General features: G+C 40.7%; 1 protein-coding gene across 1 annotated transcript in view; it reads right to left on the bottom strand.

The window, feature by feature from the left end:
• Positions 1 to 16088, bottom strand: part of lamc3 (laminin, gamma 3) — a 111832-nt gene extending 95744 nt beyond the window's left edge. Inside the window, exons 1-2 of the mRNA XM_020082516.2 lie at positions 15462 to 16088; positions 6730 to 7034 (exon numbers count right to left, since the gene is read on the bottom strand). Coding sequence (XP_019938075.2) covers positions 6730 to 7034; positions 15462 to 15849 — 693 coding nt within the window. The 5' untranslated portion in view covers positions 15850 to 16088. The remainder of the gene's footprint in view (positions 1 to 6729; positions 7035 to 15461) is intronic.
• Positions 16089 to 16909: the final 821 nt, after the last annotated feature.

The raw sequence follows: 16909 nt of genomic DNA, 5'->3' as shown, positions 1-16909 counted from the left end.
AAAATCAGGAAGCTACAATAGCACAGCTTTGACTGTGTCTTATGTTTAGAATTATTTTTACGAGAAAGAAGTCTGTATGTTCAGTTTTACCTTGCACTATTGAAGCCACAAGATGCCACAGGGACTTGTGCTTGAACCCTTACCGATCTGCATATATTTTACATTAAGTGACCCTCCAACACAGCTGACAAAGTACAGAATCCATATGTATGCTGCTGATACCGTTCTCTACTACTCAGCAAAAATGACAGACAGATGTCAGCAGGTGCAAGCACAGGATGTGGACAGTGCAGGTTTGTAGTTAATGAAATGTCTAAACCTCAAAAACCAAACTTTATATATGCTCTTTTAACTTTTCAGAAAGTTTGAAGCTCCAGAGACACCTTTACATTTCGTCATGGGATTAACATCTGTGGGATTCTTGTTTACATGCTTAGGGTCTGATCCTTTCCAACAGTAGAGGCTAGATAAGACCATGGTCATTAAACATTTCGTTGCAGGTCTGGATGCAATAGTTTGGTAAACAGGAAAGTCCCCCTCCAGATCATCATCACCACTGCACACATTCCCCATCACTTTCCTCAGATTACTGTGAAACTGCCCTCCACCGCTGTATGACAGCAAAGAGTTAGACCAGGTTCAGTGATAAACAGAAATTCACATCTAAAGATAAGCCACAGTGTGAAAACCCTGACAAAGCTCATCGACAGTGGCCTTTATAGATCAGTGCATCAGACTGCCTCCCACACCTGGACAGACAGAACCGTGCCGGGGAGCTTCTACCATCAGCCACTAATGGTCACACGTTGGCAAAAAAGGTCTAGGAAGGTGGGATTTGAAATCCTGTGTCTTCCCAAAACAGCTGGTACTGTCTAGAAATCACAACGCAGATTTCAGTGCCTCAATTTAGTGCCTGAGCTATTTACTGAATTAGATGCCCTGCATAAAGGGAACGTAAACATCGACACAAATGCCAAGTTAACATTATATCCAACTCTGGTAGCAACACACTCTCGACATGGCTCTGTCAGCACGCAGCGTTAGTCTACAGTTGGTTAGCTAATTCAAACTCAAATCGACAACTAAAGTTGTGATTCTAAACGGTCAAACGTGTGGCTGTATTTCACCTTCACACTAGAATGTGTAGCAAATGTTGTGTGTAAAATTTAGTGACATCTAGTGGTGAAGTTGTATGTTGCACCCTCCCCTTCCAAACATGAAAGAGAACATGTGTCTTCAAGTGTTTAGTTAGTCCAGTTTGGGCAACTGTAAAAAAACATCGCGGCCTCCGTAGATATATAAATATAAGTATTTCAATATCAAGGGCTCATTCTAGGGTAAAGAAAACAACAATTTGCATAATTTAGATGAAACACATTGGCGAAAACATCGTGAGGATTATTTTATTTAAAATTTCTGCCAATAGATCCCTTTCATCTAAATCTTACACACTGGACTTTTAAAAGTATCACTTTAGCACTGGTATCAGAACAAAACCCCAAATGATACCCAACCCTAGTAGTCCAGCTTCCAATAAAAATTTTAATCTGGACACAAGAACATGCAAATCATCAATGTGAATCATTAATAAGATTAGCATGTTTTATTATACGTCATATTTACATTGTATGTACCTGGGAAGATTCCTCGAAAAGCAGCATTTCTATGGGATTATCCTTGTAAAACAAAGTACAACTATTCAACATTTACAGTACAAAGGGAAGTGCTTTTTTGGATTTGTGTATGGTGTTGCATTTACTGTCTAAAACAAATAGCTCACCATGTTTCCCCTCCCTTTCCCCCTCTCCTCCATCCTTTTTACACCTTTCTTCTTATATTCAATAAATAGTGCTGTTGTGGGAATGATATTTTTGACTACTCCCATCCCCGCCCCTTTGTATTGAGCTTCCTGTTTTCTTCTTGTTTTTGTAGTATTTGTAGCTCAAGCGGGAGTATGCCTCAACTTTATTTTTATGATTCACTATGTGGGAGAAAAAACAAAAGAGAAATATTATTTTGCATTCTACTCGCACTGTTTTGCATCAGGAGAACGGCTCATGTGTGTTTGTCTTTGCACACGATCCCCGGCTGCCCCATCACCATTAAAATAGACGGTGGATGAGAGATTTAATGAAAGAAATTGATCCGCCTTTTTATTCTAATGGGAGGACAGATCACAGTCAATTATGGGCCTTCTCATCTTGTTGTTTAAGAGGAAGGCTGAGAGGGAGCAGTGGAGTGAGGGAGAGAGGGTGTTTGGCAGGTCTGTTGAGAGATTTGCCACCCAATCTATGTATTCTTGGCTTATATTGATCCCCCGCAGCTTTATAATCAGTGGGTCGATGACATCCAAAGCATACGGAAATACAGCCAGGAGCACCATTAGTAATCTTTTAATGTAACTAAGGCCAGTCACACGTCCAGACACAGACTTTGTGTCTTTACATGACCTCATCATGACAATTTAATTAAGGACATGTTACAATATTCCTGGGTATTTAAGGAGGTTTAAAATCGATAGAGTGATACAAAAAAGTGTTTTAATTGCCCTTTCACTCAGCAGGATTCCACAAAAAACAACTCAGTCTATTTCCTTGGTACTTGGTGGAGTCATGGGCCAAGGAAGAACCCATTCATTTTGCTGCAGCTATGGAAAAAAAGGTGGATCCAGGAATTTTTTTGCTCACTGTCTTGAACAAAAAATCTGGCATATTTAATTGGCTGATGAGTGTGTGCAACTTGGTATTGATCCTAATAAAAACCCAGATCGATTGAATTCAAATGTGATTCAATAAGGGGCTTATCTAGTCTTAGAGTCTGTCCCTCCAAGGTCCATTTTTCATTTTAAACAGAGCTTATTTATTGAATATGTGTTTATATATTTTGAATTAAAAATGTTGAGTGCAGATAACTTATTATAAAAAATAAAAATTCCTGGGCTACATCCTGTGGGAACCATCAATGTCTGGATATCTCTCCAATAGTTGACATATTCCAAAGTGGTGGAACCACTGTTACGACATTTGCCATCTGCAGAATGACTGTGTGGTTAAAAATATTCATTCAATTTATGTTATGATCATTCATTGCATGTTCACACAACAAAGTGCTTTTTTGTATGAATTCACTTAACAAGGAATGGATTTTTAGATTACACCGTATAATTAACGGATCAAGATGAATAAAAATATCCGTCACTTGTGGCTAAATGAACAAACAAGTGAATATAAACAGTGAGATAACAAACTCAAGTAAAGGTTGTTTTGCTCAAACAATATATTTTTTCCATTTCTTTTCCTTCCATGATTTACAACAGGATCTGTGTCATTAGAGATTAAGGCAAGTGTCCACCCTGACCACAATGCTCTTCATTTTATTACACTATTGACTCAACCTGCTTCTTACCATGCCTCCTTAGCAAAATGTCCTTAATTCCGTAATCCTGCATAATCTTTGTGTGGTGAGAAAAACTGCCCATGCAAAACACTGCTCACTTCACAAAATGTCAGCAGACTATGGGTCGATCCAGTACATCATGACAAACCCAGACTTCTGCTTGCTATTGTCCCAGCCTGCCAGATTCCACATTTCTATAACAGAGAGATAGAGGGGAAGGAGTGGCACAGTGGCAGAGGGCGAGTATGAAAGGATTAATCAGAAAAGAACATTTTAATAATCACTAAACGAGAGAAAAGCTTTGCAGTTCGAACTTTTCCTGTAAGCACTTTAAAACTGCTCTCAAGCACAAAAAAAAAATGTAGAACTAGCAGAGCAGGAGGTGAAGCAAAGTAATACACACTGAGCAGGAAGAAAAGGGATGAATCAGGGAATAACGGGGTGGATGAGAGAAGTGGAAACTTTCAGAGTGTGTGTGGCTACTGCTAAGCCACAGAAATATCTTTTCCCCTTTAATTCACACTTATTTTAATTCACTCTCTTTGTTGTCCTTGCAAGACAGATAGAGCAGAATCTCTGGACTTGAAGCTCAGGAGGCAAATCCAGTCCAGCGTGCAGATTCCTCTTTCATGCGGCTGCATGTCGTCTTACTGACAGCAGCCTGCCACACAATGTGCCCAGCCCATAGCGGCACTGGAGCTAATCCAATAGTGCACTTTATTTCTATTTTCACACGCTGCAGATGCACGGGGACCTCGCATATAGCAGAGACGAGGAGGAAACGTCTTTATCCTGCTGCTCAGCGCAGCTTAGCATATGCTTGAGAGCTGATGTGGCTTCACCACTTCTGTCTTCCCTCCATCCTTCCCCTGTTTAAAAATGGGAAGGCTGCCTCGTTCTACTCTGTCGGAGGTTGAAGATATGTCACCCACTCTCAGTGCCGTGCCTGATGAGTGAGAGGTGTGTGGGGGGGGTTTATGACGAGACAGCATCCGGCACACCAGGCATGAGTGTGTTCGGTTGGGAGGGGTTAAGGCATTTGTGCAGACAGAGATACCATATGTAGCCTCAAGGTCTTGTCATCTGCATCACACCCTTTTAAACAATAATTAAAAGGAACTTTAATAGTGTGAATAAGAAGTCAATGGTGTCACAACACATCCTCATCTTTGACAAGCTGCTAGAATCAGCTGATATATGCGTTATGCCTACAAATATAAAGTCAATGTTTGAAGATTTAACCGACATTTATTATAATATCACTTCACGTTTTTAATCTTACCTAAATAAAACTGCTGTTATTTACAGATTAAATATATTTTTTGCGGGAATGGCTCAAACATTACTGAAAAGCACCAGTATTGGTGAACAGAAAAACAATTCTCTGCTAGAGTCAGGCTTCAGCAGTTTCTCTTTTTCAGAGATTTGAGACACAACGTGTTTCACAGACCAGTGTCAAAACTTAAAGAGAGAGCTGCGGAGAAATATTGGTATTTTGAGTGTTCTATATATAATTGATTTATAACAGTCCTATTCAGTAAACAGGAAATACAGTGGGAGGCTGAGCGATGAACATTCTCAAAAACATTCCCTCGTTCTTATAGTTAAGAAAGATGTCTTTTTTTCCTATAGGGCTGGGAGCTGGTTATGCAGCCTTGCACTGCATACCCTCCACATATCCTCCAAAAGACATTCTTATTCTTCGTATTTAATGATGTGGAGGAGGACAGCTTCCCTTACAGAGGTGACACTTGCATTTCCAGACATATCTCTACACTATATGTGCCGAGAAAGGTCAGAAAGAGGAACATGTTATCATTATTATTGTCTTAAGGAGCGTTTAGCTCATGGCAGGGCTGGGGCATGACTGTAAACGGGTCAACATAACATAAACCCTCCCTATGAACTAATGGGAGATTATTGTAGAAGATGTAAGGTAGGAGTTTTTGTTGTTGCTGGTTGATCACATCCTGTGGTGGAGGAAGAGGATCTAAGATGCTAGGGCCATTTATGTGGGGTCATAGACCTGTATTATTACTGCCGTTAGCTCATCTTTGATTGACAGCGTTTTTGATTGATTATGTCGTACGTATATATATTATATAATCCTTGTGTCACAGCCCTATGTTTTGTATGACCACCATCTTACCCTAACAGCTGCAGGGTTCGTGTGATACGCAAAATCCAAACATAGTGCTGACTGCAACTACATTTTCCACTTAATATACTTGGCATAACAAATTAGAATTAACACACAGTCATTCTCCTACAACATTTGCAGAACCAAAGAATACACGACATGAGCAATGGACTAATTACTTGTATAGAGTTTAGCTTGAGACTGAAAATCAGAGGTAACTAGACTTCTTTTGCACAATTATAATTTTATATCCTGATCTGCTATTACTGGAAACATATGCACATGTCTCATCTGCTCAGAAATGGGGGTATTTCTTATGATTAATTTATTTAGCATCATGATGAAGCTTCCTGCAGTGGATGGATCTGTAGGATCCCTGCTCTAATAACCTCACTTATTTAATTTGTCGTGACAAGATTCCATTTACTGTATATTTGGTCCATTACAAGTCGCTATAAGCAACGATGCAACCTGGAAATACATTGTTTTCCCTCATGGCAGATACTGTATATACGTCTATGCACGCACATTAGTGCAATGCTCAGTAATGAATGAGAAGATTTTTTATTTATACTAAAGATTTTTCAGCAGATGAGGAGCACATCCGTGGACACTCAGAGCCCTGTCAAAGGAAGAGTGGCTGCATTAAGGGCTTTATTTACATTTTTAGCCATGCTTTACTGCGCCCATCCCTCCAAGAGTCGCCCTCGAGAGGCTGCCATTAATTCGGCACAGCACTCTCAAGACTTCATCAATGTTAATCAGAGCTAAACATAACATTAGATTCAGCTGCTTTAAAAAAAGGCTCGGAGGCATGCATATCTCTGCAGCAACATTATGTTTGTTTGTGTCAAAATGCTGGGGAGAGGAGAGGAGGGGTTTGAGCCACACTTTAGGCATTGTAGGCAGTTACTACCTTGAGTTCTACAGCAGTGAAATAATGTGCAATTCATGTTTGTGATGAGTTCGGCCCCTAAGTCTAGAGATTAATAATAACTATTCCTTTAGATAAAACTTGTTCACACCGTCAAACTGAGACACATTCACCCACAAGTTGATGGAAAAGATAGAAAGAGTTTTTATAAGAAATTCTATTTTAAATTTGTATGACAGATTGTAAGTTAGTTCTTTCTGTACAATCAGTGGAGGGGTGTTGACTAATATATGTGTATTGTTCTAAAATGCAGCCTCACCTGTAACACCAAGCTTTGGTCAAAGTTGTACGCGCTGGGTCGTCCCTCCAGGGTGGAGAAAGCCACGTTTCCTCCACTGAGCGGGGAGATGTCGCTGAACTCGTCCGTGCATAAAGCAGTCCTCTCATCATCTCCCGGGCGAATGAAGCCCTTAGCGTCCTTCCTGTAGGTCTTCCCACAAGATCCACTGTAGTATTGGTAAGGCAGCCAGGGCCCGTTCTCCTCCGTGCGCTTGTAGATGGCGAAGCTCTCCGGCCGACTGGTGTAGAATTTCAATCGCAAGTAGGTAATCTCAAAGGCTTTGCCTGTGGAGAACACACACAATTAGATTTAAATGGAATCGCAGAAAGAATAACTGTATAAAATGCATCTAGTGTAGTCTACGGTTAGATCAAGGCTGGTTATGTAAGAGACAAATTCTGTAGGGTGATAGTTTAAGGCCCTGGAGCAAAGAAAAAAAAAAAGACATAATTGCATTATAGAACCAAGGAAAACAATGGGGGACAGGCTTACTTTCCCATGCCTCTGTGCAGGGTAAAAGAATGTCATTCCTGTAGGAGTCGAAGAATCCCCAGGATTCTTTTCTAATTATCCAGATTATAATGAACCTCTGAAGTGAAACATAGGTCAAATAGAAAGAAACAAAAAAGTATATTGTCTTATATTAGCTCTAACATAAAAAAGGCCAATGAGTGCAAAATCCCAGAGGGAGAAAGTGCTGAATCGTTGGAATAGTCTGATGCAACATTTGAGGTGGGATATGAAAGCAACAGATGTGATCAAGAGAAAATTTGATTATTCAAAAAAGCAAAACGCTGACAGCCGTGATGGTTGAATATGTCCTTGACTGAATGATACAGCTCCGATTTTGGCAGTGCACAGGAACAAGGAGAAACTTAGAGGGAAAGAAGTGTGACTTTTTCATGGATCTGTATTTCCCCCTTAAAACAGTGATTTGACTTTAATCTGTGAAAAAGGAAAATTGGTTTCACTTTTCAAAATGGGTCTGTTCTTTTTGAGGATCTGCAGAAAATGAAAAGATACACCCAGATTTCCATTTGGGCCTGTGATAAGGATTTAGCAGATCAGACTAAGATGCTTGGTGTTGCATTGTAATAGAAGAAATGTCTGCAAAGTACTTTTGCAGGTTGACCCTCTGTCTTGGAAATTATATTTCTGTACAAATTAAGTACAACAGGTATATTGTGTAGAAATTGCCATCACTGTATTTTTTTGAATTAATTATGAGGCAAATAAAGGTAATTAACAATGTACAGTCATTTAATTGCAATTCCTTTGCTGTTGCAGTTTAGGTTTAATGTAAATGTAATTTTCAGACAGGATTGTCCTGGTCAATTTTTTATATATTGAGAGGAAATACAGTTTTGCATATTTTACACTCAGAGCACCTAAATTAATGGGATTCTTTTGTCTTTCCAATGCTTCCAAATGTGAGAATCCTTATTTTGGTTTTGTAAGAACATTGACATATTCTTCCTCTTGCACTCGCAGTTATACTTAATATACCCGAGTGCAAACACGCAGTCTGAATTTACCAAGTGTTGTGCAACTCGAGGAGGGGATTAGAGCAGACACGAACCGAAGCCATATTGAGACCAGAGTCAGTAGTAACATGCAGAAACTCTCTTTACAGGCGTCTTCTTCGTTGCACTCTTGGGGATTTCTCTCCACATCATTAGATACAAAGTCTCAGTCACTCTGCATTTTCATGCAGGGATGATCCTCTGCTACAGCCGTAATGACATCTGTTGCTTTTCCCTGCCAAGTCAGAAACGGTCGACTCTGTCTCTGCAGCAAACTCTAATGGTATCCTTCCTTATAGGAGCCCAAAGATCATTTAGCTTTCATTTACTCCCTGCGTGAGGTGAGCTCAGCCCCACTGAGACGGAGGCAAAAAAAAACATAAAAGAGGCATAAGATGAAACATTTGTTGAATACCCTCCTGTGATGAGCTGCAGACTAATTGCAAAGGATATTTGTGTGTTTTTATGCACAATGTTAAATGAACCGTGATTCAGTGTCTTTCAGGAGTGATAAGGATTATCTGGGTTCAGCTGAAAGATTCCTTAGCTGTTAGATTTTAACAAAGCAAAAGGGACATCTTTCTGCTAATGCCTCTGTCTGTCTGTCTGTATGTGGTTCTGATATCTCCACAACCGTTCAGCTCATCAACCTCACACTGGGCATGTGTATTTGGAGGGGCCCAAGGAAGAACAGTATTGAATTTTGTGCCATTCTGACATTTGATTTGTTCACTTTTCAGTATTTTCCACAAAATGTGTTAAATTCGAATCAATGTCCACAAAATAAAGAGTGAAAGGTTAGTTCTCTGGTGAGAGACAGAACTACATTGCATGCCACAGCTGCAGCTAAAAATATGAGGTCTGACTGTGTGGACGGTTCGGACTTCATGGGCCATTGTGTGAACGTGCAGAAGCTCGCTAAAGCGCAACAACGTGGGTGAGCATGTGACAAATATAGCGTAGCAAATAGCTCTGAACACTCCAACACTCCAAAGTGTAAAAAAAGGTTTGGTTCATGAAAGTGACGGGACAAATTAGAATATGGCAGTCTAGATAATCAATGAAAAACACAAAGATTACAAAAATTTACCAACTGATTCTCCAGTTCTGCATCCTGCAAGGAGCTTCACTGAATTTTAAAGAAGCAGTTGAATAGCTCTGTGTGCAGCAGTCAGTCTTTACTGCAGGTCACTTTTACAGTGTCAGAAATTAAAATGAGCTGCAACCAGCATCTTCACGGGCCAAGCAAACAGCTCGTTACTAACAGGCATGTTGAGTAACGGCCCTGTTAGCATGAAACAAAAAAAAGATAAATATAATTCCCACTTTTCTCCCTTCAGTTAGGACTCCCTTCGGTTAGGAAACCCAGTAAAAACAGCTTCTTGTGACTTTACAGGGCTGAGCAAGAATTTTGTGACGTCACAAGTCAATCCAAAGCCGTTGGTTAGAGCCCAGACGCAGTGATTGAAGGACTGTTTGGATGTAGACCACTTTAAGATTGTGGGGCTGTGGGGGCTGCAGGAGAACAGCGTCTGACCTGTTTGTGAGTCACTCATGTCAGCTTGACACAGCTGCTCCCGTCGAGGCATTAGAATAAACTTGCTACAAGTACTGTAGACACAATATTTTCAATGTGTTTACTTCGAGCTGGCGTGTGTGTGTGTGATCAGCAAATACACAGATGATGAGTGGATTTATCCTCTCTAATCTCACAGCGTCTCAAAGTTTTAAAAATGAATTCTCGTACAAAGAGTCGTGTGTCTCATACGCACGCCGGAGATCGGACTGTGAGAGCGGCACGCCGACTGTGGCAGGACTTTTATCATTGTTTTACATGGGAGACAGGATGTTGCTTCTCTTTGACGGTGTTGAATGAGAACCAGCTGTAGACTTCAATGTGTGCTGGTTGAACGTGTGTGCGTGTGTTATCTCTCACCAAGTCTTTGTGGGAAAACCCTGACCCCAATTCCTCACCAGCAAACCACCCTGCATTTCTTTCTTTTTTTTCCCCCTCTCCCTTCGCTCCTTCTTCCTCATTATGTTTTGTTTACTCCCCTTGAAGCAGCCCGACTCCCCGTCTTCTTTCTCCTTTTCCACAGACCCACGCTGACCTGGCTGCAATATGTGTCCCCGCATCCTAGAGCTGTGTTTATCATCCCAGCATCTGCCTGTCTTTCCCTTTAGAGGGACTTTGTTGTGTTTGGAGAGGCAAAGGAAAACATTAATGTCTAAGGCACAACCCCCCCCCACCGACAACCCAGATGGATCACAGAGCCACACATACAACATTTAGGGGTTTTGGGTTACATAAAATCGTAGGTTATGAAAACATAATCATCCTTATTTTTAGAATGCAGAGCGCAGGTACAATAATCCAGAGGAATAGGAAAACATGTCTGTGGAGAAGTGCGGAAAAGGGCAAAGGTCAATTCAGTCTGAGTGAGACTGACTTGTGGGTGTTTGGTATTTCTGAAGAACAACAAACCCTCCAGACAACATTTGAAAGAAAAAAAAAACTCCTCTGCAGCAGCTCCACTTGCAGCTTTCTCCTGGAGAAAAAGAGCTTTAGCCAAAGATTATAAACATCAAAAGGCTCAAAAACACTGCCAGACATCTGCTCGCTATTGGAAATCGATATTCTGCATTTGACAGCAGCACTTCCTGCTTCCAGAGCACGTGACATAACAGTCCGTCAACGTTCAAAGCTCTGACATTTCCAACTTCTGTCGTCATTTTGTCCCTGTCTCTAGTTGCTTTGAAGCAGAGCTTTTTGATGGGGAGCACCCATTCTCCACCTACCGAGGGGAGGGGGGAGGAGATCTGACCTGTCAAGAAAATCTCTAGTTTTGAGCAAGAGCTGCCTACACACACACACACACACACACACACACACACACACACACACACACACAGTACTGAGCAAAGGTTTTAGGTACTAAGGATGTTGAAATGGTTGCACCACCATCAGGAGATTCAGTTCAGTTTGATGATACTGCGCCTCCTCATAATGCACATTATCTGAATGTGCTTTAAACAGTAAGGTTTAGATCTAACAATATGAGATTTGCAATAATTTCCACCATGAGCAAGCAGCTGGTGTCAGTTGAGAGGGAAAAAACATTCTGCGGCATGACAACAACAAACCAGAAACACAAGAGTCGTAAATTGTTTTCAGACATGAACTCTGGAAAATAGCTGGACAACTTGGTCAGAATATCCTCCTGACTTTGCCTTTCACAAATGAAGACCGCAGCAGGAGATCCTCCGAGTCAGACAAGTTCACAACAATAGGAAAACGTCTGGAGCCTTCAGGGGCGGGGAGGCGTAGAGCATGGAGGAAGCAAAACATTCAAATCTGCTGCAGACATCACGCACATCTACACCAATGTTGGCCCTAAAGCTCTTGAATCTCTTAGTCTTTCCAAGTTAACATCTTCTGCATGTATTACACTTCTTTTTCATAAAGAGATATTTCTTTTCTCTTTGTCTTTTTTTAAAACACTCCCACTCACTCACTGTGAATTCTCCAGACATTGTCCTGCAGTATTCCCACATGGATACCTTAGAGTTACTGTGGGGCGGGCAAAGTGTCCAGAGCAACTGCCTTGGAATATTTGCGTTCTCACATTCAGCCTCTCAAATTTCAGGAAGATGTTGTGAGTTCATTTCATGCGTGAAAGCAACAACAGAGAACAAACTTAACTGAGGAGAAGAACAATGAGGCCTATGAAGGGATGGTCTGGTCCCCGCTGACCTCTGCACCCTCCACATTATGGAGTCCTGATGCATTCACATGGCGTCATAATACATTTTAAAAATGGAAATGAGAAAATGAATGCACACCACCTTAAACAACTTGGAAAGTGGGCTGCATACGAGGTAGTGTTGCTGACGTGCATCGTTTAGCATCATTTAGCAACATGTAGCATCATTTAAACTGAGCTGTCCCCCTTCAGCTCCGATTTACATCCATCAGAAGACAGGAAAGGTGACTTAGTTGGTAACACAGGTGATCACAGGTGAGTGTTTGCTACCAAGTTCTCCATGTTGACATAACGTTCAGGTTGGTGGTGTTCACAACTCGTCTGCATTGACCCCCTAGCGGCTAAAAACAGCTACTGCAGGTTATAACCAAATCTTAATTATTCAACTGAATTATTCTTCAATTTATAAACAAGATGGAAAACAGTTCGATCCACGGGTGATGTGGCCCATGTGCACTGGAGGTTTGACAGAGGAGATCAATTTATCAATGCATTTGATTTATCAATGCATCCTGTTCAAAACAGGATTGGTTGAAGTATATTCCTTCAGGTTCCTCAGGTTCACTGAGAAATACACTCAAACCCATTGACAAATTTGAGCTGGCGATCAAAGGCTGTGTAATAATAGTAATAATAAATAATAATAATACATATAATAATAATAATTAATAATAATTCGCATTACGATAAAACAACAAGACTATGAAACAGATAAAACAATTACGTTGAATAAATGTTTCTTTAAAAAAATCTGTAATATATAAGAATGCTTTCAGAAGGTTTAAGCAGATGTAGCATCTCTCATCTCAGCAGGTTAGTCATTTGAGGGACGGCATTCATACAAATGTAGGTTAGCTTTTAGTGAACAATCCTGTGACTTAACCACTATCAGCTGATCAGCTGAGTGTAGGTTCTTGCAGTAACACAACTTTGTCTATTATTATTATTATTATCTTTAAAAAGCTAATAAGCATATTTCTTAAAATATATAATTTCTTAAAGACTAAGCAAAGCAGCAATTTTTGCCTGTGTAGGTTTATGAGTTGTAGATTTGCTTGATTGGACACAATCTGTCTCAGACACTCACACACATTTGGTTTTCATACATTCTCCTATGTGTTGCCTGCAGAACCAGATGGGAGCTCTGTGAATATAAGCAAAGACAAGACAGGGTAAACAGCAAGACAATTGCTGTTTAAGCCTCCCTACAACCCGGGAACAAATTCAATTTATTAAAATGTACTTTTTCCAAAAACTATTAATTAAATTCAGTTCGATAATAAAGGAGGGGCCCGAGCAATTGTTTTTCACGGGGCCCCAAATTGGTGTGAACAGCCTCGTCGATATAAAATCCTCTGTTATAAACACACACATTGAAACACACAGCTGAGAAAATAAATGGAAGTGGGAAAGGTAATTTCATAGAAAGATTTGTATTAATTCTTTGTAACATTAATCGCCACAATTTAATTTAGTTAAAGTGACAAATGTGCTCTGTTACTTCTTTCAGCAGTTTTCCGCAGCATGGTAATGGGATAATGATGTTAATGGCTCAGGCTGCGCTCATAAAAATTTGTAAAAATGAGAAATGTCTTCTAATGCAAATATGTGTGCAGTGCACAAAAAGTGAGGCGAATGCATTCCCTCAAAGGAAAGGAGTGGGTGATGGAGGAAATCCTTAAGGTTGTTGCGCTGGCATCAAAATAATGCAGTGTGATGAAAAGGGATGCATGGTTATATATCGGCTGTCAAGTGAAGTTCAAGTGTTCTAGCTGGTATTTTTCGCTTTTTACCACAAATAAACCAAACATCCAAACATTTAACTTATGTGATTTTAAGAGCTTGGCGGCACGGGGGTGCATAAAAAATTATAATGTTTGCTACATTAGCCGATATATATTATTCTTAAGATGCTTTATGCAATTGATGTTTAATATTTTAGAGTTTAATTAAAAACCTGACCAAAATGGATCTTTGGGCTTGATGCTGATACCACTAAAAAAAATCCATAAATCAGTCTGAAGTTTGTATTCTGTCTTACTTGTGTCTGTGTAGGTTTTCTCTGCAGCTGTGATGGCTACAGCCACCCTTGAAATTCTTAAAGGATAAGCTGCATAGATAATCTTAACAGCTTTAACATGGAATAGTTGATTCAAATGTTTTACTTGCATATATTTGACTTGTTCAAGCTTTTCAAGTGCAATTTCTCTGTCGCTGTACTTTTTTCCCTTTTGGTTGAAATTGACTTTTGGCATTAGCTGTAATAACTATAGATGTTTGGAGTTTTTTGAAATGTGGTCAAACACTGAATTCAGCTTGAAATTGTATGCGTGAAAAAGTTCTGTGACAACTTTCATTGAAGTGAATGGAACATGAACATAATTTCAAGTGACAGCAGACTTGCTGACCAAGTTCCTGGCTTTACATAAAAAAAAAAGAAAAAAAGACTGTTGGAGCAAATTAAATTCACCACCATGAAAAGCAAATGTAATTTTTGAACTGCAAATATCTGAGGAACAGTTGGATCCTCTTTTCTCTCTTCAGTCACTAATTCCTGCAGGTTATTCGCTATTTACGACCTGAGATATTTAGCAGCTCCTGTTACTTTCTCAGTCAGATGTAGTTAAACCTTATGATTCATGAAATGAGAACAATGAATTTAGCATCTGTAATGTGATATGATGTGAGATGTTGATTTCAAGCTATAATGATGAGGTACAGGTTGAATTTATGGCTGTGGCCTATTCGCCCAAGGTTTCTGTGTGCTCTGACTTTATTCTAATCACGTTAGGGCCCAAATCATACCTTTTTAAAAAGCCTCTTGAGATTCAATTGTATTGTATTGACAGATTTGGATGGTCTCATCATCAATACTCTATTTGGGCTGAATGAAATTAAACGTGGGCCTTCACTCAGTGTTTCTTCTTTATCCACTTTAAATCCATATACATTCTCAGACATCCCCTTGTGGCTATGCACTCACACATAATCCTTGTCTGGGCCAAAGATTTCTCTTTTTTCTTCATGACGACAGCTCAGAGCTGTGAGTGAATAATACCCATAATGTGTTGTTAAGGACATCTGCTTCGTATTAAAGTTTTTCCCCATCAATACTCTTGCAGTGCATGAAACAATGTAGTCCGCCACACAGAAAATAAAAATGAACTGATGACACTCAATTGCAGCTACCCTGGAAACCATTTGCTTTCAGTGGACACTAATATTCTATTCCTGGACACAGAAAATGATGTGCACATGAAACGCTTCAAAGTACTTTGAAATAAAGCAGGACATTATGTAATATTATAAAAACAAACCATCATTGAACCCTGAGCACACACATATTAGAGTGAGATCCACCACGATTGACAGTGCGAGTTAAGGAAAGGGGGGTGGGGTCAGACCAAGCGAGGGATGCTCTTACCCAGGTGGAGGGTGAGGTTGACAGAAGTTGGGTGCTGGATCCCATAGAACATGGACTGGCTCTGCCACCACGTAGGCTCCTCGTTCCTGTGGAAGTCCGTCAGGAGGCTGGAGTTGTGGCTCAGCTCTGGGTCTGATGCGTTGCAGTAGGTGCACGAGCGCGTCGAGCCGGTCTGCATGCAGTAGTCCTCGGGTGGGGAGCCGCAAACGTTGGACGCCTCCACGGTGTGATTGAAGGCCACGTTCTCGAACTTTGGCATGCAGCGGCTGGGGAGGCCGTCCTCATCGTAGCAGGAGTCCATCGCGGCCCAGACAAGGAGGTGGCAGTGAAGGTGAAGAGAGAGCAGAAGGGCCGGGAGAAGATGTCTCACAGCAGAGGATGGATCCATGTCTAACACTTAAAAATCCCATTCACACTTCACACAGATACTGTCTTGTACTTTGACACAGAGATGTGAACACATAAAGAACTGAATTTGATAGAAAACTCCAAGGACAGAGAGAATGAGTCCAGTCTGGAGAGAGCTTTGTTCCTCTACTCTGTCTGCATGTCCTGCCTCTTGTTAAGTGTCCAACATGTGTTCTCCCTATGTGCAGTGGAATGAAGTTGGTGCAGGAAGTAACCAGGAGCAGCATGACACAGACAGAGGCGGGACAGGGAGGGGCGGGGGGATGGTTGGTTTAGAGGGTCCCAAAAAATAAAAAACTCCAAAACTTCTCCACCTGCTGGTCGACACAAGCACCGCAACAGCTTTGGATGTAAAGCAGATGTGGGTGGAATAATCCGATTCGACAAGGAGAAAGGCACAGTATAACACAGTATATTACAGAACAACACAGTATAACACAGTACAACACTGTATAACACCTTTAAACGGTGCAGTCTTGATGCCGCGGGGGCACTCAGGTAGCGAGCGCCACAGCACCTGCCTTTGTTTCCGACCGGAACACTACACACACAATATCATCGATATGGTGGTAAGTGGACTTGGCAGTTGCCCCCACAGCAGGACATTCAGGTACATTCTGACTGTGGTGATTCTCAGTGGAGATGAGAGGTAGAATATTTCAGCAGGCACAGGCTATCTAAAGAGATGTCGCCTTTCCGGAAGGTTTTTGACCTAAAGGGAGAATTTATTTAGAAAAGATCTGCTTGGTTCTTTACTTCTTACAGAGTGCCTGTGGTTCTTATGTGCAATGATTTAAAGGTTGCACATTGAATAGATAAGAATAGAAAGCCTTTGACGTTGTTATACAAAAGACAGCAGTACAATGTGATTAGATGTGCTACTTCTGAAAAAAATATTTTAAACTCTGACCAAACACACCACCCAATTCATACACAACCAATAAAAAGTAGACTAATACATATTTTAAAATGGAAGAGTGGCTGGGTATTGCACTAAAAATGTATGAAGCATGGTTGTGTTATCTGAACATAAATCCACT

Source organism: Paralichthys olivaceus, chromosome 18 (genome assembly GCF_024713975.1).
Source record: "Paralichthys olivaceus isolate ysfri-2021 chromosome 18, ASM2471397v2, whole genome shotgun sequence".
Taxonomy (NCBI): Eukaryota; Metazoa; Chordata; class Actinopteri; order Pleuronectiformes; family Paralichthyidae; genus Paralichthys; species Paralichthys olivaceus.
The sequence above is the reverse complement of the archived record's forward strand: the minus strand, read 5'-3'. Positions and strand labels throughout refer to the sequence as shown.